This window comes from Hyla sarda, chromosome 3 (assembly GCF_029499605.1).
Source record: "Hyla sarda isolate aHylSar1 chromosome 3, aHylSar1.hap1, whole genome shotgun sequence".
Taxonomy (NCBI): domain Eukaryota; kingdom Metazoa; phylum Chordata; class Amphibia; order Anura; family Hylidae; genus Hyla; species Hyla sarda.
This window is the reverse complement of record NC_079191.1, coordinates 24,945,057-24,967,479: the sequence shown is the minus strand read 5'-3', so window position 1 is coordinate 24,967,479 and position 22,423 is coordinate 24,945,057. Positions and strand designations below refer to the sequence as shown.

The window sequence follows — 22,423 nt, the reverse complement described above, 5'->3', positions numbered from 1 at the left end:
CCACCCAGGGCTTATATGGGGAGACTAGCAGGGAGCCCATAGGTCACTCTTGGGGTCACCTGGTCACTGGTACCTCCTGGGTAACAATCACATGACATAACTCTTAAAGATACAACATATTTTATAATAGAATACAGTGCAGAACATATATACAGGGGGGAAACAGGTGCAAGGGGCCCTGGGGACACTGAAGGAGGCTGCCTGACAGGACAGCAAGGGTACGGGCAACATCTCCCGTACTGGGCCACCACATATATAAATTCTGTGTGCACGGTGTAAAATGGTCATAAATCTTGTGTGACTATAGGTTATACAAGGAAGTAATGCAGCATAGACATGATTTAGCACTTGCACTGATACATCCTGTCCCACCGGTGACCTTTGCCCTTGTCTTTCCTCCCATAGTATTCCTTGGGACCGGTCTAGGATTCCCCGGTGTATTTGCACTGACTACAATGCTCAGGTATAGCGCTGCAGGGGATGACAGGTGCATGTTCAGACTTGTTTGAGTTACAGTATTTCCGGCTCATGATCCCTAATAATACACTTTTATTTGTTAGAATCAGGGACGGGACTAGTGTACATAAACAGTGCACGGATACGGAGCCATCCATTCATCCCGGTCTATTGTATTTCAGACAAATTATGTCATTTCAATGGTGATAGATGAGAATAAATTATATTTTGTAAAACAAAAAGTGATGAATTATTCTCTACTATTCCCCAAGCTGTTGCAAAACTACAACTCCCAGCATGCCCGGACAGCCTTTGGCTGTCCGAGCATGTTGGGAGTTGTAGTTTTTAAACAGCTGGAGGCACACCGGTTGAGAAACACTGATCTACTTGTTACCTAAAATTTCAAGTATGACTCTGCTCACCCCCAGATATTGGGACTGAGATATTGGGACTGAGCTGTAATACCAGATACCACCACTACCAAAAGTATGGCGCTGTGCCTTGTAAACAATGAAGGGGACGTGGTGCTCACTGGAGTCAATGGAATAGTAGGGGGATGACCACCACAATCTGATATTGATGGCCTATCTGTGGTGTCCCAGCACCAGTGGCTGTCCCGTGGTCTTGGTCTGTCTAAAGCAGCCTGGCAGCACAAGGTGTTGGGCCCACTACAGACAGTTTTCCGTAACCTGATGTCGGTGTGTTTATTTGCTTATTGTGCCTGGCCCAGGAGAAGCTGCCTCCAACCTCAGACCGTGTACAGGATAACGGTGCCCTGGCGTCACGAGATGAACAGATACTCTTACTAACACCCCGTGGCCGCCACAACTTTTGGGGTCACAAACAGGATTGATTCCTCATTGTGCGCCAACGCCACATATCCTAAGGGTAATCCATCCATTTTGTTATCCTAAAAAACAACTTTAACCCTTTCCTGTCCCATGATGAATACTTATAGAATATTTATGAATATTTATCTATCAATAGAGCGGATATGTGATGGATTAAATAAAAAAAATAATTATAATTACTGATCACAAACAGTGTATGGCATAAATAGAAAAAAATTATAAAATAATAAATAAAAATAATAATAAGAAGAATGAAAATAATAAATAATGGTCATGTCACATCTAAGAATAAATTGAATAAAAAGTGAAAAGTCCCATCTAAACAAACATAATAGATTGTAGATTGAAAACTACAGATCACAGCACAAAAATGAGCCCTCATATAGCCCCAGCTAATTTTTGTGGCAAAATGAGGGATGTCTTTGGTCATGCAAAAACCTCATATGGCTCTGTAGGTGAATAATTTAAAGAGTTATGGATTTAAAAAGATGGAAACACAAAAATAAGGACATTAAGGGGTTAAAAAAAATAATTAAACCACACTAACTTGTCTTTCTTGTGATAAAAAGAGAAGAAACACAAATCTTCACAATACTGCATCTTCCTCAGAACTTTGTCCTCCTGACATTTACAAGGTATCTCTAAAGTGTTAAATATGAATATATAGTTCTGTCATGTATTAGATCTTATGGGGCCGTGAGAAGAAAGATCACACCCATCATCCAGCGCTGGGCAGTGAGTATAGCAGCGCCGCAATCATATGTCCCTATAACAGCATATAAGTATATGGTATGTTCATTAAGGGTCTATTCACATGTACAGTATCCCGTGCAAATTTTATGTGCAGGATTTGAAGCTGTGTTTAGTCATTTAGTTTACACTGAAATCTGCAGCATTAAATCCTGTGCATCAAATCCTGCACATCAAATAAGCGCAGTATACTGTACGTGTGAATAGACCATAAACCAGAAAAATATCAGAAATATATCCCATAAATGTATTAAAAATTTAACATTAAGAGTCCAGTACAATCTGCAGGTATCATGTTATAGAGCAGGAGGAGCTGAGCAGATGATATATACAATACAGTACAATCTGCAGGTATCATGTTATAGAGCAGGAGGAGCTGAGCAGATGATATATACAATACAGTACAATCTGCAGGTATCATGTTATAGAGCAGGAGGAGCTGAGCAGATGATATATACAATACAGTACAATCTGCAGGTAACATGTTATAGAGCAGGAGGAGCTGTGTAGATAATATATACAATACAGTACAATCTGCAGGTAAAATGTTATAGAGCAGGAGGAGCTGAGCAGATGATATATACAATACAGTACAATCTGCAGGTAACATGTTATAGAGCAGGAGAGCTGAACAGATGATATATACAATACAGTACAATCTGCAGGTATCATGTTATAGAGCAGGAGTAGCTGAGCAGATGATATATACAATACAGTACAATCTGCAGGTATCATGTTATAGAGCAGGAGGAGCTGAGCAGAGGATATATATACAATACAGTACAATCTGCAGGTATCATGTTATAGAGCAGGAGGAGCTGAGCAGATGATATATACAATACAGTACTATCTGCAGGTAACATGTTATAAAGCAGGTGGAGCTGAGCAGATGATATATATATATAATACAGTACAATCTGCAGGTGTCATGTTATAGAGCAGGAGGAGCTGAGCAGATTATATATATACACAATACAGTACAATCTGCAGGTATCATGTTATAGAGCAGGAGGAGCTGAGCAGATGAAATATACAATACAGTACAATCTGCAGGTATCATGTTATAGAGCAGGAGGAGCTGAGCAGATGATATATACAATAATACAGTACAATCTACAGGCATAATGTTATAGAGCAGGAAGAGCTGAACAGATGATGTATACAATACAGTACAATCTGCAGGTATCATGTTATAGAGCAGGAGGAGCTGAGCAGAGGATATATATACAATACAGTACAATCTGCAGGTATCATGTTATAGAGCAGGAGGAGCTGAGCAGGTGATATATACATTACAGTACAATCTGTAGGTAACATGTTATAGTGCAGGAAGACCTGAGCAGATGATATATACAATACAGTACTATCTGCAGGTATCATGTTATAGAGCAGGAGGAGCTGAGCAGAAAATATATACAATACAGTACAATCTACAGGCATAATGTTATAGAGCAGGAGGAGCTGAGCAGATTATATTTACAATACAGTACAATCTGCAGGTATCATGTTATAGAGCAGGAGGAGCTGAGTAGATAATATATACAATACAGTACAATCTGCAGGTATCATGTTATATTGCAGGAGAGCTGAACAGATGATATATACAATACAGTACAATCTGCCGGTATCATGTTATAGAGCAGGAGGAGCTGAGCAGAAGATATATACAATACAGTACAATCTACAGGCATAATGTTATAGAGCAGGAGGAGCTGAACAGATGATATATACAATACAATACAATCTGCAGGAAAATTTTTATAGAGCAGGAGGAGCTGAGTAGATAATATATAATACAGTACAATCTGCAGGTAACATGTTATAGAGCAGGAGGAGCTGAGCAGATGATATATACAATACAGTACAATCTGCAGGTATCATGTTATAGAGCAGGAGGAGCTGAGCAGATGATATATACAATACAGTACAATCTGCAGGTATCATGTTATAGAGCAGGAGGAGCTGAGCAGATGATATATACAATATAGTACAATCTGCAGGTATACTGTTATAGAGCAGGAGGAGCTGAGCAGATGATATATACAATACAGTACAATCTGCAGGTAACATGTTATAGAGCAGGAGGAGCTGAGCAGATGATATATACAATACAGTACAATCTGCAGGTATCATGTTATAGAGCAGGAGGAGTTGAGCAGATGATATATTCAATACAGTACAATCTGCAGGTATCATGTTATAGAGCAGGAGGAGCTGAGCAGATGATATATACAATACAGTACAATCTGCAGACATCATGTTGTAGAGCAGGAAGAGCTGAGCAGAGGATCTTTGGGGAAAAGTTCCCGTCCTCATATCTTGACCTCATATGCCAACCTAACATGCCATCTTTATATCCAGTCTTTATATCCAGTCCATACATTCTGACCTTATATAACTTCCTCATATCCCAAACTCATGTCCCAAACTCATATCCCATCTTTATATCCTGACCTCATATAACGTCCTCATTTCCCAATTTCATATCCCATCCCCCGCAATAACTATTCTCTGTACCTGGCTCCTGGAGAGTCGGCAGAATGTTTAAAAGTCCCGGGCAATCTCTGCAGCCCAAGAGTAACGTGATCAAGAGATGTACCCGAAGTCCAGCAGACTTGTATTGGACTTAGGAGAAATACCCCCACACTTGCATAAGAGGGTATGTTAGTGTTGTTTTAACTTTACTCTATTTTTAGTTGACATATCAGTAACGTGTACCAACTTTCATTGCCGTTTGGAAGATAAAAGTATCTCCAGCCATTTGGAAAATAGGAAGGCAGGAATATAAATATATATATATACATTAGATAGTGTTGATTCCAATCAGTGGATTGTCTCTTTAAAGGGGTATTCCAGGCCAAAACTTTTTTTTAGATATCAACTGGCTCCGGAAAGTTAAACAGATTTGTATATTACTTCTATTAAAAAAATCTTAATCCTTCCAATAGTTATTAGCTTCTGAAGTTGAGTTGTTGTTTTCTGTCTAACTGCTCTCTGATGACTCACGTCCCGGGAGCTGTGCAGTTCCTATAGGGATATTTTCCCATCATGCACAGCTCCCGGGACGTGACATCATCATTGAGCAGTTAGACAGAAAACTTCAGAAGCTAATAACTATTGGAAGGATTAAGATTTTTTAATAGAAGTAATTTACAAATCTGTTTAACTTTCCGGAGCCAGTTGATTTATATATAAAAAAAAGGTTTTACCTGGAATACCCCTTTAATGTAGGACAGGACAGATCCTCCAGAGGGAGACGTTTTGTAATCGTTTTCCTCCAAGAGATGAGGATCTTGAGAAGGTGACCCCTTATTTAATATTTAAATTATCAGGTGCCAAAAAATTAACCAGATTAGTAAATTACGTCTATTTAAAAGACTTAATCCATCCAGTACTTATAAGCTGCTGTATACTACAGAGGAGGTTTCTGACACCTCTGTCTGTGTCAGAAACTGTCCAGAGCAGGAGCAAATCCCCATAGCAAACTTATCCTGCTCTGGACAGTTCCTGACATGATCAGAGGTGTCAGCAGAGAGCACTGTGGTCAGATAGAAAAGAACTACACAACTTCCTCTGTAGCATACAGCTGATAAGTACTAGAAGGATTAAGATTTTTAAATAAAAGTCATTTACAAATCTGTTTAACTTTTTGGCACCGGTTGATTTTATAAAAATTGTTTTCCACCAGAGTACCCCTTTAACGAGGTATTACCTCGTTAAAGGGGTATTAGTGTGTGGAAATGGGTATGCCTCCTTTAAAGGGGTACTCCGGTGGAATTTTATTTTTATTTTTTTTAAATCAACTGGTCCACAAAGTTATACAGATATCTGAGTTACTTTTATTTAAAAAATCTTAATTCTTCCAGTACTTATCAGCTGCTGTATGCTCCACGGTGCTGCAAGTCTGACCACAGTGCTCTCTGCTGACACCTCCGTCCATATCAGGAACTGTCCAGAGCAGGAGAGGTTTGCTATGGGGATTTGCTTGTACTCTAGACAGTTCCTGACATGGACAGAGGTGTCAGCAGAGAGCACTGTGGTCAGACAGAAAAAAAATTCCAGAAAGAAATACAACTTCCTGTGGAGCATACAGCAGCTAATAAGTACTGGAAGGATTTAGATTTTTTAATAGAAGTAATTTACAAATCTGTTTAACTTTCTGGCACCAATTGATTAAAAAATAAAATAAAAATGTGTACCCCTTTAAGTGTGGAATACAGCACCCAACTACATCAGAGGCATCTCCCTATCAAACTAGTAGCCTATCATCTTCTCATACATTACAGTTTCTATTGGAAATCCACTTTAGGATCCCGCAACCAGAGAACATTTACAAAAGGTTACCATTCATGTGACTCTCTAATCCTGGACCCATAGGGTGGCACGCATCCAATTTGGAGTCTAGCGGTGCCACACAGCATCATGGCCTTCCCACTTCAAAGGCTGAGAACAGAAGAGCGCCACCACACACAGGGCCAACCATACGCAAGTCAGCAGTCAAGCAGGCCTTCATCTACTAAACAGTCCGTTTAAACGAACATACAGTCCGATGGGCTGCAGCCGGTTATTTCCCTTACACCACTTGTCTCAAACTGTGGCCCTCCAGATGTTGCAAAACTTCAACTCCCAGCATGCCCGGACAGCCGTTGGCTGTCCGGGCATGCTGGGAGTTGAAGTTTTGCAACATCTGGAGGGCCACAGTTTAAAGGAGATCTGCAGAGGAATATAACTTATCCCTTATCCGCAGGATATATATATATATATATATATATATATATATATATATATATATATATATATATATATATATTATATCAACTGGCTCCAGAAAGCTAAACAGATTTGAAAATTACTTCTATTAAAAAATCTTAATCCTTTCAGTACTTATGAGCTGCTGAAGTTGAGTTGTCCTTTTCTGTCTAAGTGCTCTCTGATGACACGTGTCTTGGGAACCGCCCAGTTTAGAAGCAAATCCCCATAGCAAACCTCTTCTACTCTGTGCAGTTCCCGAGACAAGCAGAGATGTCAGCAGAGAGCACTGTTGCCAGACCGAAAACAACAACTCAACTTCAGCATCTGATAATTATTGAAAGGATTAAGATTTTTTTTAATAGAAGTAATTTACAAATCTGTTTAACTTTCTGGAGCCAGTTGATATAAAAATAAGAAAAAGTTTTTTCCTTGGAATAGTACTCCACTGCAAAACATTTTTTTTCTAAATCAACTGCTGCCAAAAAGTTAAACAGATTTGTAAATTACTTCTATTAAAAAAAATCTTAATCCTTCCAGTACTTATCAGCTGTTATATGCTCCGCAAAAAAATTCTTCTTATTATAATTTTTTTTTTTTATTTCCTTTCTGTCTGACCACAGTGCTCTCTGCTGACACCTCTGTCCATTTTAGGAACTGTCCAGAGTAGAAGAAAATCCCCATAGCAAACGTCTCCTGCTCTGGAGAGTTCCTGACATGGACAGAGGTGTCAGCAGAGAGCACTGCGCTCAGACAGAAAGAAAATTCAGAAAGAAAATAACTTCCTGTGGATCATATAGCAGCTGATAAGTACTGGAAAAATTAAGATTTTTTTTAATAGAAGTAATTTACAAATCTGTTTAACTTTCTGGCACCAGAGAAAAAAATGATTTCCAGTAAAGTACCCCTTTAATCACTTTAGTCCCAGCGTTCAGACCCCCCGGGTTCTCCCATAGGGGGACATAGCACTGCACAGCTAATCCGCGTGTCGTCAACCTCACTGAGGTCGACAGACACGCCCCCTCCATTCAGCTCTATGGTAGCGGCAGGGATGCACAATCGCTGAATCGCCGCCTCACCCATAGAGATACATGGAGGGGGGTGTCGGCCGCGGCGTCATGCTGCGGCCGAGAAGCCTCCTGTACAGGGAGAGCCGCAGCAGAACTGGGGTTGCGTATAGGAGATTGTGGTGGGATCCCAGGGGATGGACCCCTCACGATCAAACACTTATCCCCTATCCAGCAGATCTCCTTTAGGACCACTGCCATATACCTGTGGACCACCAGAGGTTCCAACAGGACTCCACCTCCATCTTCTGCCGCCGGGGGACCTGCTCAAACAAAAGATGTTATCCAAAGTGGACAACCCTTGTGGCAGATGGCAGTACCTTCTTAGCAGTATGGTAGATTATGGATAGGGTTAACCCAAACACTCCATGCTGCGTGAATGTGTGGGCATATGTCCACCATTACTTATTGACTAATATTGTTAAAGTCTTTTAAATCTTACAAATGTAAGGCTACTTTTACACTATAGATAAAGCTCCATTACAAATTACATTACTAGTACTTATCAGCTACTGAAGTTGAGTTGTTCTTTTCTGTCAAACAGTGCTCTCTGCTGACACCTTTGTCTGTCTCAGTAACTGTCCAGAGTAGGAGCAAATCCCCATAGTAAACCTCTCCTGCTTTGAACAGTTCCTGAGACAGACAGAGGTGTCAGCAGAGAGCTGTCACGATTCGGCTTGCAGGTAGTGGATCCTCTGTGCCAGAGAGGGATTGGCGTGGACCGTGCTAGTGGACCGGTTCTAAGCCACTACTGGTTTTCACCAGAGCCCGCCGCAAAGCGGGATGGTCTTGCTGCGGCGGTAGTGACCAGGTCGTATCCACTAGCAACGGCTCACCTCTCTGGCTGCTGAAGATAGGCGCGGTACAAGGGAGTAGGCAGAAGCAAGGTCAGACGTAGCAGAAGGTCGGGGGCAGGCGGCAAGGTTCGTAGTCAGGATGGGTAGCAAAGTTCAGGTACACAGGCTTTGGACACACTAAACGCTTTCACTGGCACAAGGCAACAAGATCCGGCAAGGGAGTGCAAGGGAGGAGACTAGATATATCCAGGGAACAGGTGGGAACCAATTAAGCTAATTGGGCCAGGCACCAATCATTGGTGCACTGGCCCTTTAAGTCTCAGAGAGCTGGCGCGCGCGCGCCCTAGAGAGCGGAGCCGCGCGCGCCAGCACATGACAGCAGGGGACCGGGACGGGTAAGTGACCTGGGATGCGATTCGCGAGCGGGCGCGTCCCGCTGTGCGAATCGCATCCCCAACGGCCATGACAGTGCGGCGCTCCCGGTCAGCGGGACTGACCGGGGCGCTGCAGGGAGAAAGACGCCGTGAGCGCTCCGGGGAGGAGCGGGGACCCGGAGCGCTAGGCGTAACAGTACCCCCCCCCTTAGGTCTCCCCTTCTCTTTGCCCGGTAACTGCCTCCCCTGGGATGAGGACACCTGGAAAGAATGGAGGGTTTCCTCAACGGCAGGCAGTACAGCAGGAGTGGGAATGGGGAGGGAGGGCAGAGGGCGAGGCCTGGCATGGGGCAGTGTGACACCAGGACGGGGGCCATGGGGTGGCACAGAGGCTTGCCTGACGGGACTGGGAGGGGGGGAGGGGCATTTCCTGTGGCAGGCAGAGTCCTTAATGACCTTAGGGGGACCGGATACAGGAGGAACCACAGGGTCACGGCAGGGAGTACTGGGAACCGGTTTTAGACAGTTCTTGGAACAAGAGGACCCCCAACTCCTGATCTCCCCAGTGGACCAATCCAGGGTAGGGGAATGAAGTTGAAGCCAGGGAAGTCCAAGGAGAATTTCCGAGGTGCAATTGGGGAGGACCAAAAGTTCAATCCTCTCATGATGAGATCCGATGCTCATAAGAAGGGGCTCCGTGCGGAAACGTATGGTGCAATCCAACTTGGCTCCGTTGACCGCGGAAACGTGGAGTGGCTTGACAAGACGGGTCACCGGAATGCGGAATTTATTCACTAGGGACTCTCGAATAAAATTTCCAGAAGCTCCAGAGTCCAGGCAGGCCACGGCTGAGAGAGAAGAGCTGGCTGAAGCAGAAATCCGCACGGGTACCGTGAGACGTGGAGGAGCAGACTTGGAACCAAGAGACGCCACACCCACGTGAGCTGGGTGCGTGCGTGCGTTTCCCAGGCGTGGAGGACGGATAGGGCAATCCACCAAGAAATGCTCGGTACTGGCACAGTAAAGACAGAGATTTTCTTCCCTGCGGCGATTCCTCTCTTCCTGGGTCAGGCGAGACTTATCCACTTGCATGGCCTCCTCGGCGGGAGGCCCAGGCGTAGATTGCAACGGATACTGTGGGAGAGGTGCCCAGAGATCTAAGTCTTTTTCCTGGCGGAGCTCTTGGTGTCGCTCAGAAAAACGCATGTCAATGCGGGTAGCTAGATGGATGAGTTCTTGCAGATTGGCAGGAATCTCTCGTGCGGCCAGCACATCCTTGATGCGACTGGATAGGCCTTTTTTAAAGGTCGCGCAGAGAGCCTCGTTATTCCAGGATAATTCTGAAGCAAGAGTACGGAATTGTACGGCATACTCGCCAACGGAAGAATTACCCTGGACCAGGTTCAGCAGGGCAGTCTCGGCAGAAGAAGCTCGGGCTGGCTCCTCGAAGACACTCCGGAGTTCAGTGAAGAAGGCCTGGACTGTGGCTGTGGCAGGATCATTGCGGTCCCAGAGCGGTGTGGCCCAAGACAAGGCCTTTCCTGAGAGAAGGCTTACTACGAACGCCACCTTAGACCGTTCTGAAGGAAACAAGTCCGACATCATCTCCATATGCAGGGAACACTGAGACAAAAATCCACGGCAGAGTCTGGAGTCCCCATCAAATTTGTCCGGCAGGGACAAGCGGAGGCTAGGAGCGGCCACTCGCTGCGGAGGAGGTGCAGGAGCTGGCGGAGGAGATGGTTGCTGCTGTAGCAGAGGCAGAAGTTGCTGTAACGTGGCGGTCAACTGCGACAGCTGCTGTCCTTGTTGGGCAATCTGCTGCGATTGCTGAGCGACCACCGTGGTAAGGTCAGCGAGACTTGGCAGCGGCACCTCAGCGGGATCCATGGCCGGATCTACTGTCACGATTCGGCTTGCAGGTAGTGGATCCTCTGTGCCAGAGAGGGATTGGCGTGGACCGTGCTAGTGGACCGGTTCTAAGCCACTACTGGTTTTCACCAGAGCCCGCCGCAAAGCGGGATGGTCTTGCTGCGGCGGTAGTGACCAGGTCGTATCCACTAGCAACGGCTCACCTCTCTGGCTGCTGAAGATAGGCGCGGTACAAGGGAGTAGGCAGAAGCAAGGTCAGACGTAGCAGAAGGTCGGGGGCAGGCGGCAAGGTTCGTAGTCAGGATGGGTAGCAAAGTTCAGGTACACAGGCTTTGGACACACTAAACGCTTTCACTGGCACAAGGCAACAAGATCCGGCAAGGGAGTGCAAGGGAGGAGACTAGATATATCCAGGGAACAGGTGGGAACCAATTAAGCTAATTGGGCCAGGCACCAATCATTGGTGCACTGGCCCTTTAAGTCTCAGAGAGCTGGCGCGCGCGCGCCCTAGAGAGCGGAGCCGCGCGCGCCAGCACATGACAGCAGGGGACCGGGACGGGTAAGTGACCTGGGATGCGATTCGCGAGCGGGCGCGTCCCGCTGTGCGAATCGCATCCCCAACGGCCATGACAGTGCGGCGCTCCCGGTCAGCGGGACTGACCGGGGCGCTGCAGGGAGAAAGACGCCGTGAGCGCTCCGGGGAGGAGCGGGGACCCGGAGCGCTAGGCGTAACAAGAGCACTGTTGTTTGACAGAAAAGAACAACTCAACTTCAGTAGCTGAAAAGTACTAGTAGGATTAAGATTTTTTTTATAGAAGTACTTTACAGATCTGTTTAACGGGAAGCATAACGGGCACAGAGGATCCCATTCACTTGATACTGCGCCCCGTTATTCTGCCGGAGATAGCGGGAGAAAGACGCCCCAAGCACAATTTTTTCCCCCGTTATCTTCCAACGGATCCGCTATTTACGGGCAGTAGTGGTGGTGTGAAAGGAGCCTAATACATTATCATTACAAAGTAGCAAAATTCATCTTGCGTCTTACATGACAATATGATGTGGCCACATATAAACATATATAGCAAAAACTATTCCCAACAGATTATCGGGGAATCCTTTTTTTTTTTTTTTCTCTAAGCTTGTCATCTCATGCCACTCATCTTGGGATATGTCAAGAGGAAAAGGTAAGGAAGGACACATCTGAACCTAACACATACCAAATCCATGGTAATAAATAGATACTAATGTAACCATCATTTTACATTAAGAGGGGGTAAAGTTCTAAAGTAAGAGATTTGCCTTTGGCCAATTGGTCAGCTAAGCCAATTTTCCTAATTTTACACACGAACAATAAAAAATATTGCTTAGGATGCCATCTAGAATGAATTCAATATGCAGCTCCTTAACTTTTGTCTTATAAGGGTATGTGACCTAAGAGAGGGGCAATTCCCTTTAGGCCTCCTTCTATTAGGTCAAAGTTACATCCATCATGGACCTCAACACTCTAGACCAGTGTTTCTCAAGCGCGGTCCTTGGTCATGTTTTCTGGATTTCCTTAAAAGACTAAGGAAATCTAGAAAACATGACCCGTTAGGGGTAATTGAGGACCGCGCTTGAGAAACACTGCTCTAGACCAATGGCCTTGAAGATGCTTTGTTTGACCATCTTTGGGAGCTCTGTTATGTCTTGTCTTGTTTTGCCTGCCTTGGTGTAATGGTCATGGCAGGTGGTGGATCCCCTGGGCCTGTATGGATGATGATGTGAGCCGTGCCAGGGAGCAGAGTCTAAGGTGCTGCTACCCATGGCACGACTTGTCCAAACAGGTTGCTGGGATGACTGGCACTAGGGCAACAAAGATCCGACACCAGGCAGGGGGAGGTGCACACACTTATAGGGAAGGAACAGGTGAAGACACTAATAAGGGCGTACTGGCCCTTTAAATCACAGAGCTCCGGCGGGCGCGGACATGAGAGTAAGAACAAGGGACTAAACTAGATAATTGCATACTATAGAAAAATAGAGTATCCTGCACTCACCACTCAATACAGGACTCGAAGCTCCTTATCGGACAAGCCAGAAGACTAGAACTGCAGATGTGCATGGGCGCTCAGAGGTGACTTCGACCGCGGTCGCCTCCGAGCGCCCACGCACGTCTGCAGTCCTGGTCCCCCAGCTTCTCCGTAAAGGAGCTTCGAGTCCTGTATTGAGCACAGTGAGTGCAGGATATTCTATTTTTCTATAGTATACAGTTTACGCTAAGGTCTATCCTTACATTATGTCCTAGCACCTCCTTATACTCATTGTTTTTGTTGTGTACCTGCAGCGCTGCCACATGCTATTCCCACCTGATAATCGTTATTGAGTGTATATCTAGTGGTGCCATCCTGTTTCTTCCTACAGACTAAACTAGACAATGCCTCCCAACTCATCTCAAAGGGCATCAAAGCCCCCCGAGATGGCCTTTTACAACGTAAGACATTATCTACCTTGACATAGAGAGAGATGTCGGCTTCCTGTTCCTCGTTGTCTACTTCGTCAAGATTTCGGTTGTTGTTGTTCATTTGCCCAGTGGGATCCAAGACTCGAGTATACAGACCCTGGGGGGGGATGTACTCCCTTGGAGAGGTTGGAGATGTTGGGTTTGATGAAGAGTTCATTTTAGTTGGTGAAAACGGTGAAGCATAAGGAGATGTCGGGGTTGTGGACAACGGAGAGAGGGATGAACTGCGGTTTAGGGAATTCTCTTCAATGATCAAGTGTAAATTGTGTTTGGTCACAGAGCCATTCACTCCCACTCCATACGTATCATCTCCACCAGCTTGAGAAGATGGGTTGGTTGATGCGCTGCTTAGAGGACGCTCAGGACTCAGATCCATACTGTCCGGACTACTAGGGATGGAGTAGATTCTCTCATCATGCATCCACTTTTGGGGCATTGTCGATTCATACAGATGTTCAGCCTCCTGCATGATGGACTTTCGCAGTAGATAACCTCTTATGAATGTGGATGGATCCCAGTCTTCAGCTGGAGAAGGGAATTTGCTGACTAGAAGCACAGGTCTTAATTCTGTTAATGCATAAGGGTCAAAAATACAAGCCGGATTTCCCAAGAAGCATCTGGTTATATTAAGTGATCATTGACAAGTGCCCCCTCTCTTCTCCTCCACCTCTTGAGCTACAGAGATCAATGTGCAAAGAAAGGGCTGACTATATTGACTATAAACTATGCCCAAGGGAGGGGCCAGCCGGCAGTGCATACCTAGGAGCTGGGCACAGTCTGCCTGTACAACACAGAAACACGCACTCATACACTCTTATCGGAGCCAAGCGAAGCCTCCCTGATGCATCAGTTGCTATGTGCATGTGAATATAAGAATTACAAGGTCCCTGATTGCAATTACTGCCGACGAGGGAGCGAGAAAGGAAGTAAATGAGTACAGAGAGTATATACTGTCGTGTAGGAAACAGCAACAACTGATTAACATACAAGACCTTTGACTTTACAAAAACATCCAAAAGAGTATTTTGAAAATATTTTTTTATGTAACTTTAATGTATCTCTCTTTCCCACTACATCATCTGTTGGTGGAGATTTGGTAGACCCCCATGTGATGTCCCAGTATGGGATATAGTCCCGTCCAGTACTTAGGCCCTGTCAGGTTGAGTCCCTCTGTGTCCTAGGGGTTACCATGCAGTGTCTTCCCCATAGTAATATATATTATGTATAGTGTTATGTGAGTTATGTATAAAGGACCTTTAAGGACCTTTGAGATAGTCACATGATAATGTGTCCACCTGTTGTGTTTGTTACCCAGAGAGCACCAGCTGAACAGGTGACCTGCAGCTTGACCTATGGGCTTCTGGCTCAGCCCCCCTTTATAAGAGGGGGAGCCATTACAATCTCTCTCTTACAACACTCTTAGATCCTGAGGCACAGTAAAGACCAGATGTCTCATAGCTAGTGTCCAGCACATCTGGAGGCCTCAAGCCTAACCTGCAGCCACATGCCAGTAAGTCAAGTCATCTATGTAACTGTCACTACCTACAGTCAAGTCAAGTCTATAGTCAAGTCTATTATAGTCAGCCTAAAGTCTGTCAAAGTCACCACAAGTCCCAGCAAGCTGCAAGGTTCTTCTGGGTTACTGGCCACCTCTCTGGGATCCTGGCCTAGCTGTAAAGACTATTACCATCTGTCTACCTCAGTAAAGCTACCTTTAACCCTAACCTATCGCTTCTCGGCCCTTTTGGCTAAGATCAAGTGTAGTATCTGTTCTTATCAGTTTCATACTGGTGGAGAAGTCCCACCGGTCTGGGGCTGGTGGGGATGGGTGCTGCATGGAGGAGGCAGGTGTACCAGGGCGTTCCGGGGCTGGTTTTGAGGAATCAGCTCGACAACTGCCCTGATGTGACCTGTTTCCTCCGGGTCTCGCCATGAGGTTGGGGGTGTAGAGGTACTTCGGTGCCTCGGGGAGTGGTGACCCTGAGGTGCCAAAACTCACTGGGTGTTATAACTCACTGAGTGAAAGCACTGCACCATTACTCTTCACATTTGGCACTCACCCTTGGTATCCTGACCTTCTGGCTAGGATCAGGGAAATTTTTATAGATCCAGCCGGATGACCAGGCTGTATATCTGCACTCGTCCACTTAGTTATAATTTTTTTTTGTATGTCACTGTGCCACGTTTATGTGTCTGTTTTTGTACACAGGATTGTCAGGATGCGGTAGCCCTTCTGGGTGTCCCTCCTGGCGGTCTAGGGGAGGTGTGTGTGGCCATTAGGTTCCTCACCTCCCTGCAACCCCTGGGCATCTTGGCTTCGGTCAAGATGCCATCAGTATACGGCTCCTCGGCAGATACCTTGGTTAACGCCTAGGTTGAAGCCAGGAGCATTTGCTGCCCCTTAGTAGCTTCGGCGAAAAGGGGCATCGAACCTGGATCCTTGCAGGTGCCTTTTGGCCCGGAGGTGAAGGGTAGGTTTGTTGGGAGGGCCTCTCTCCTGTTGGAGAAGGGCTTAGCGATAGACCGCATCCTTTGTGCACTTTTTCTAGTGTAACAAGTTTGCGCTTTTTCTTGCACTTTGGGTGATAGAGAGCACTTGCCTCGGCTCTTAATAACAAAAAATAAATAAAAAATACTGTTAACCCTAACCTGGTCATGGACTATTATTGCTCTGCCTAACCTTGGGATAGCGGAGCTACCTTCGGGTGATTACTTAGGAAAACCACACCCTGGCGTCACGAACATTTAGGGGTTAATACCATCTGCCCCTGGGCTATAACATCTGCCCCATACACCTCACCTTCACACCTCGTGGGGCACCACACCCATACTCATTCCATGATGACTGTAGAAGAGCTTAGGATGGCACCAATAGATAAACGATCAAAGCCGGCTAGTAAGTGGGAATGGCGTGCAGAAGCGCGGTAGGTACACAACAATATCAATGAGTCTCCGGAGGTACAAGGACGTGCAGACCTGCAGACCTGGTCCTCCGGCTCATCCATTTAGGAGCATTGAGTCCTATATCCAGCGGTGAGTGCAGGATATTTCATGTTGCTACTTGTTACAGTTCATTCAATGGTGAGTTGGGTTCAGCCGAAACACCTCTAATGCACATGGGGACCTCTAGGACAGCCTAGTTCTTCTTCTCAGTCTACAATTCTGGAGCAAACAATTTATTGCGGAGAACACCACATGGTCTGGTACACTCTCACTACAAAATTGTACCTACCACACTTGTGGAACCTCTGCCCAGAGGTCTCAATACTCAGAGAAAGGAACCCCTCTCCTATTTTGAGACTCAACCAGCGCTTGGATTTGATTCTTAGATGGCTTCCATCTTCAGTCCACTCAGTCTCTGGGTTTCCACCTCTCACAAGGGCCTGGTATCCAAAAACCAACCAGTTCTACTTTTGGCATGTGTAATATTTGGGGTGTCTGTCTCTCCTAGGGTTCATTTTTGCTCAGGCCTCACCACTTCCATGGCAAACTCTCTTGCTGCTGCAAAGTCTTAAAGGGGTACTCCACTGGAAAATATATATATATATATATATATATTTTTTTTTTTTTTTAAATCAACTAGTGACAAAAAATCAACTAGTATTAAAAAATCTTAACCCTTCCAGTACTTATCAGCTGCTGTATGCTCCACATGAAGTTCTTTTCTTTTTGAATTTCTTTTCTGTCTGACCACAGTGCTCTTTGCTGACACCTCTGTCCATGTCAGGAACTGTCTAGAACAGGGGGATTTGCTCCTACTCTGGACAGTTCCTGACATGGACAGAGGTGTCAGCAGAGAGCACTGTGGTCAGACAGGAAGGAAATTAAAAAAGAAAAGAACTTCCTGTGGAGCATACAGCAGCTGATAAGTACTGGAAGGATTAAGATTTTTAAATAGAAGTAATTTACAAACCTATTTATTTTTCTGGCACCAGTTGATATAAAAAAAATGCACACCAAAAAGGGACAGTAAAGTGAAAAATGCCAACACCTAACACAGTGGCAGCAGCACTTCCAAAACCAGTGGCCAACAGCCCCTGAGAACATAAATGCTGCCATGCAACCAGCGCTGAGGGGAAAAAAACACTGGTTCTAAAATATTGCTTGCTATGACTTATTTGTGACACCAAAAAAAAGGGGTTGATAGGTTGAAGGTAGTAGTCCCTGATGTGTCACATAGCCTAAAGGGGTTATCCAGGAAAAAAACTTTTATATATATATATATATATATATATATATATATATATATATATATATCTCAACTGGCTCCAGAAAGTTAAACAGATTTGTAAATTACTTCTATTAAAAAATCTTAATCCTTTCAGTACTTATGAGCTGCTGAAGTTGAGTTATTTGTTTCGGTCTAAGTGCTCTCTGATGACCCCTGTCTCGGGAACCGCCAAGTTTAGAAGCAAATCCCCATAGCAAACCTCTTCTACTCTGTGCAGTTCCCGAGACAAGCAGAGATGTCAGCAGAGAGCACTGTTGCCAGACAGAAAACAACTCAACTTCAGCAGCTGATAATTATTGAAAGGATTAAGATTTTTTACTAGAAGTAATTTACAAATCTGTTTAACTTTCTGGAGCCAGTTGAAAAAAAAAGTTTTTTCCTGGAATACCCCTTTAAGTAGTGCAACCCTATGCCCCTCTGTGAGCCCACAACATCCTTTTCAATGAAGCTGTTCCCCTTACACAAAGCCCAGGAAAATGACTTCTGTGGCCAGGGTTTCAGAAAGCGACTGTAAATGGTACTATTCTTGAGGCAGATCAGTACAGTACAAGTATTTTGAAATGTTGCTTACATTTTGAGACTTGTGTTGTTTTTTTTTGTTTTTTTTTTGTCATTTTGGAATTTTGCTGTATTTGGTCACTAGTCACTGGCCCTTTAAGATTGTGCATTATAGGCAGACTCTTGCTTTTTGCTTCTTTGGAGCTTTTGCACATGTGTGGTAGCCACTGGTGTTAGTAAGAATACCTGATCACTACGTGACGCCAGGGCACCGTTATCCTATACACGGTCCGAGATTTGGGGACAGCTTCTCTTCTGGGCCGGACAAGGGGAGTAAATTAACACACCAACATCAGGTTACGGAAAACTGTCTTTACTGAGCTGGGTGCAGATGGTAATACACATAGTTTAGGTGAGAGAGTGCAGTGTAACCCCTTGGGAGCCCTGTTGCCTTGCTGGGACTTGTGGTGCTCGCACCAAACAGATTAATACTGACTTGAGAAAGAAAGATGAATCCTGGTAGGTAGGGTCCTGTCAAGGTACGGAAGCCTTCTCCACAGGGACATGAACTTCCACGGTGCGAGTAATCCTTGCAGGATGACCAGGGAGATTAGATTTGAGCTAGGCCTCTCCTCAGAGCACACGACACACAGCACACCTGAACCACACTGTAGCTCAGTTTACACTAGACTAAACTCAGGGTAACTCCTCCCCCACTACACTATATAGGGGAGACTTTAGGGGTTCCCATTGGCAGGCAGGGTCACATGGGGCTGGGCTAGGCAGTTGTATATTGACTGTAGACAGGACTAGGAATATTGTGGCCTATTTGTTTTAGGCATGCCTGCAGGGCATGTATCCTATCTGTACTTGAGCCATGTTTATAGTTAAAATGGCAATGCAGTCTATAAGGGGTTAACATGTATATGTCATGCCACCTCCAAACGGAGACTAAACTGTTCTGCATGACATGCATTTAGGGTGCAGTCGTTTTTTCTATTACCAATACAATTAGACACCACCGACATTATTGTCTATGGAAGATCTGTAATCAGAAGAGGTGGGTGAAACTGCCCCCCTTTCCTGCCCCCTTGGCATGAGTGGCAAATGTTTTTTTTGAAAAGTCACACATTTTTGCGAAAAAAGAACCCTATTGTGTAAAATCTGTCACATTTCAAAAATGAGGCGGCAGCTTAGTAAATCTCTCCTATGTGTTTTAGAGGCTTCTCCAGTGGCATTTGACAAAAGAAGTGTGTCTTAAAGGGGTACTCCACTGGCCTGTTTTCGCGCTGCGGGGGTTGGCCACGCCATTCATGACATCACGGCCATGCCCCCTCAATGCAAGTCTATGGGAGGGGGCGCGCCCCCTCCCATAGACTTGCATTGAGGGGACGTGGCCGTGGCGTCACGAACATTTAGTTCCGAACGCTGGCCAGTGGAGTACCCCTTTATGATGCTACAATGTGCACCAATATTACGCCAGATTTCGGGCGCAAGGTTCTGGTACTGTTAAAGCCAACTAGCCAGATACACTGTGATAAATCTGACACCTTCTTACACTGTCTAATATAGAATACAAATGGGGGGAGATTTTATCAAAACCTGTCCAGAGGAAAAGTTGCTGAGTTGCCCCTAGCAGCCAATCAGATCGCTTCTTTCATTTTTCACAGGCCTAAAGTTGCTGAGTTGCCCATAGCAACCAATCAGATCGCTGCTTTCATTTCTCACAGGCCTAAAGTTGCTGAGTTGCCCATAGCAACCAATCAGATCGCTTCTTTCATTTTTCACAGGCCTAAAGTTGCTGAGTTGCCCATAGCAACCAATCAGATCGCTTCTTTCATTTTTCACAGGCCTAAAGTTGCTGAGTTGCCCATAGCAACCAATCAGATCGCTTCATTCATTTTTCACAGGCCTAGAGTTGCTGAGTTGCCCATAGCAACCAATCAGATCGCTTCTTTCATTTTTCACAGGCCTAAAGTTGCTGAGTTGCCCATAGCAACCAATCAGATCGCTTCATTCATTTTTCACAGGCCTAGAGTTGCTGAGTTGCCCATAGCAACCAATCAGATCACTACTTTCATTTTTCACAGGCCTTTTCAAAAATGAAAGAAGCGATCTGATTGGTTGCTATGGGCAACTGGGCAACTTTTCCTCTGGACAGGTTCTAATAAATCTCCCCCAATATTAGGAAATCTAATCTAATATTTAGTTTTTTTCTGAATTTCAAGGCTTATAGTAAAAAAAAAAAATTACATTCTAGTTATTTTTTCTATTTTTTGTCGCTAAATTAGATTTTCTATTAGTGTTTGCTATAATCTACCATAAAGTTTGATAAAAATAGATGTTTATTTTAGGGTAATAGGGTCGGGCTGAGATACGGCAGCAGAGGGGATTATCGAATAGACGTAGATAACTATTTTTTTCGATCAATAGCTAATTATTCCATAATTGCTCATAGTTTTCTTACTGGCCTTAATAGAATTTAAGAATATTCCTAGACTACAACACTAAGGCCATGGAGGAGATTTATCAAAACCTGTCCAGAGGAAAAGTTACTGTGCTGCCCCTAGCAACCAATCAGATCGCTGCTTTCATTTTTGAAAAGGCCTCTGCAAAATGAAAGAAGCGATCTGATTGGTTGCTATGGGCAACTCAGTAACTTTTCCTCTGCACAGGTTTTGATAAATCTTCACACAGCGGAATTGTTTTCTATGTGTCCGCACCGCAAATTTCTGCGGCGGAAAAATCTGCAGAAAATTCCGATTCCAGCCTCTGAATTAGTTTGGAAATGCATTGCTGTCTATTTCTATAAAGTTTCGGAATGTCAAGCTCGGAGATATTCCAGGCAGACATTCTGGCCTGTAAACATAGCCTAAGGGTACGTTCACACGAGCGGATTTTTTTTTTTTTGCAGGTTTTCCGCAGCGTATTTGAAAGTGGGCGGGCTCTTCTCGGCTGTTCGCAGCAGATTTTCCACGGTGGAATTTACCCTACGGAAAATCCGCCGCAAGCCCCGTTGAAGTCAGTAAGGACTGCGGCGGACTTTCCGCAACGTAAATTCCACCGCGAAAAATCTGCTTCGGCCAGCCGAGAAGAGCCCGCCCACTTTCAAATACGCAGCGGAAAATCCGCAAAAAAAACTATTGCTGTACACAAGCACCGTAGAAGCCCTGGCTGATTATTATCGGCTCTTATCTAGTTCCAGGACTTGTCTGAACTTTGAGTTGACATTTATGGAGTTTAATTATTACTATTGTCCCGGAACGCAGGTTGGTATTAACAGCCCCTGTATAGTCTGCCCTGACGTGCAAGATCCGGACCTTGGGCACTGTCGCTCCGCCAAGCCCATTATCACCATGATGAGAAAATAGAGGCGATAGCAGCCAGTAATGCTATTTATGACCCCTGTTATGATGTTAATGTTGGTAATTGCCCTTGTATTATGTTTTCGGTCTCCAGGGCGTAAGTCAACAGGTTAATAGTTCTGGTTCCGCAGAACAAGATTCCCCTAGGGCAGTGGTCTTCAACCTGCGGACCTCCAGATGTTGCAAAACTACAACTCCCAGCATGCCCGGACAGCCAACGGCTGTCCGGGCATGCTGGGAGTTGTAGTTTTGCAACATCTGGAGGTCCGCAGGTTGGAGACCACTGCCCTAGGGTTTCACAGACTGCTTTATATCCAACAAAAAGTAAGTCTCTTGGAAGAAGTACTCCGGATAAAGAAAATGTTAAACAGATTTGTAAATTACTTCTATTCAAAAATCTTAATCCTTCCAGTACTTATCAGCTGCTGTATACTCCAGAGCAGCGGTTCCCAATCTAGGAGTACAAAGAAAAAAAATCCATAATGTTGGCCGCAGCCACTGGTCACTGCTTCTAAAGCGGCAGGGGCCAATGCTGCAGAGGGTGGCACAGAGAAAAGAGCAATGGCTGCTGGTACTAACTGATGTTGCTGCCCCTAGGAGTGGAGCAAGAAGGGCATCAGAGGAAGAGTGTGGGCACTGGTTAGCTGTGGACAGTAAGTACCACGTAAGCTTCAGTGCTCAACTGCTTCTCCAGACTGGGACCTACTGCTATCTATGGGCCATAGCCGTAGATTCCTGGACCAGAGGAGGAGTGGAGCACCAAAGCAGGGTAGTATGGGAGCCTACCACTATATGGGGGAAAGTGTGAGTCCTACAACTATATGGGGGCACAGAGGGGGTCTATAACTATATGGGGAAAGTGTGAGTCCTACAACTATATGGGGGCACAGAGGGGGCCTACAACTCTATGGGG

At 45.0% G+C, this 22,423-nt stretch overlaps 1 protein-coding gene and 1 pseudogene across 1 annotated transcript in view; one reads left to right on the top strand and one right to left on the bottom strand.

Annotated features, from left to right (window-relative positions):
- The window catches only part of CLIC5 (chloride intracellular channel 5), a 184,344-nt gene extending 170,126 nt beyond the window's left edge, over positions 1-14,218 (bottom strand). Inside the window, exon 1 of the mRNA XM_056563922.1 lies at positions 13,403-14,218. Coding sequence (XP_056419897.1) covers positions 13,403-13,885 — 483 coding nt within the window. The 5' untranslated portion in view covers positions 13,886-14,218. The remainder of the gene's footprint in view (positions 1-13,402) is intronic.
- Positions 14,219-15,143: 925 nt separating this feature from the next.
- On the top strand, positions 15,144-15,226 carry LOC130363223 (U2 spliceosomal RNA; annotated as a pseudogene).
- The last annotated feature ends 7,197 nt before the right edge of the window (positions 15,227-22,423 follow it).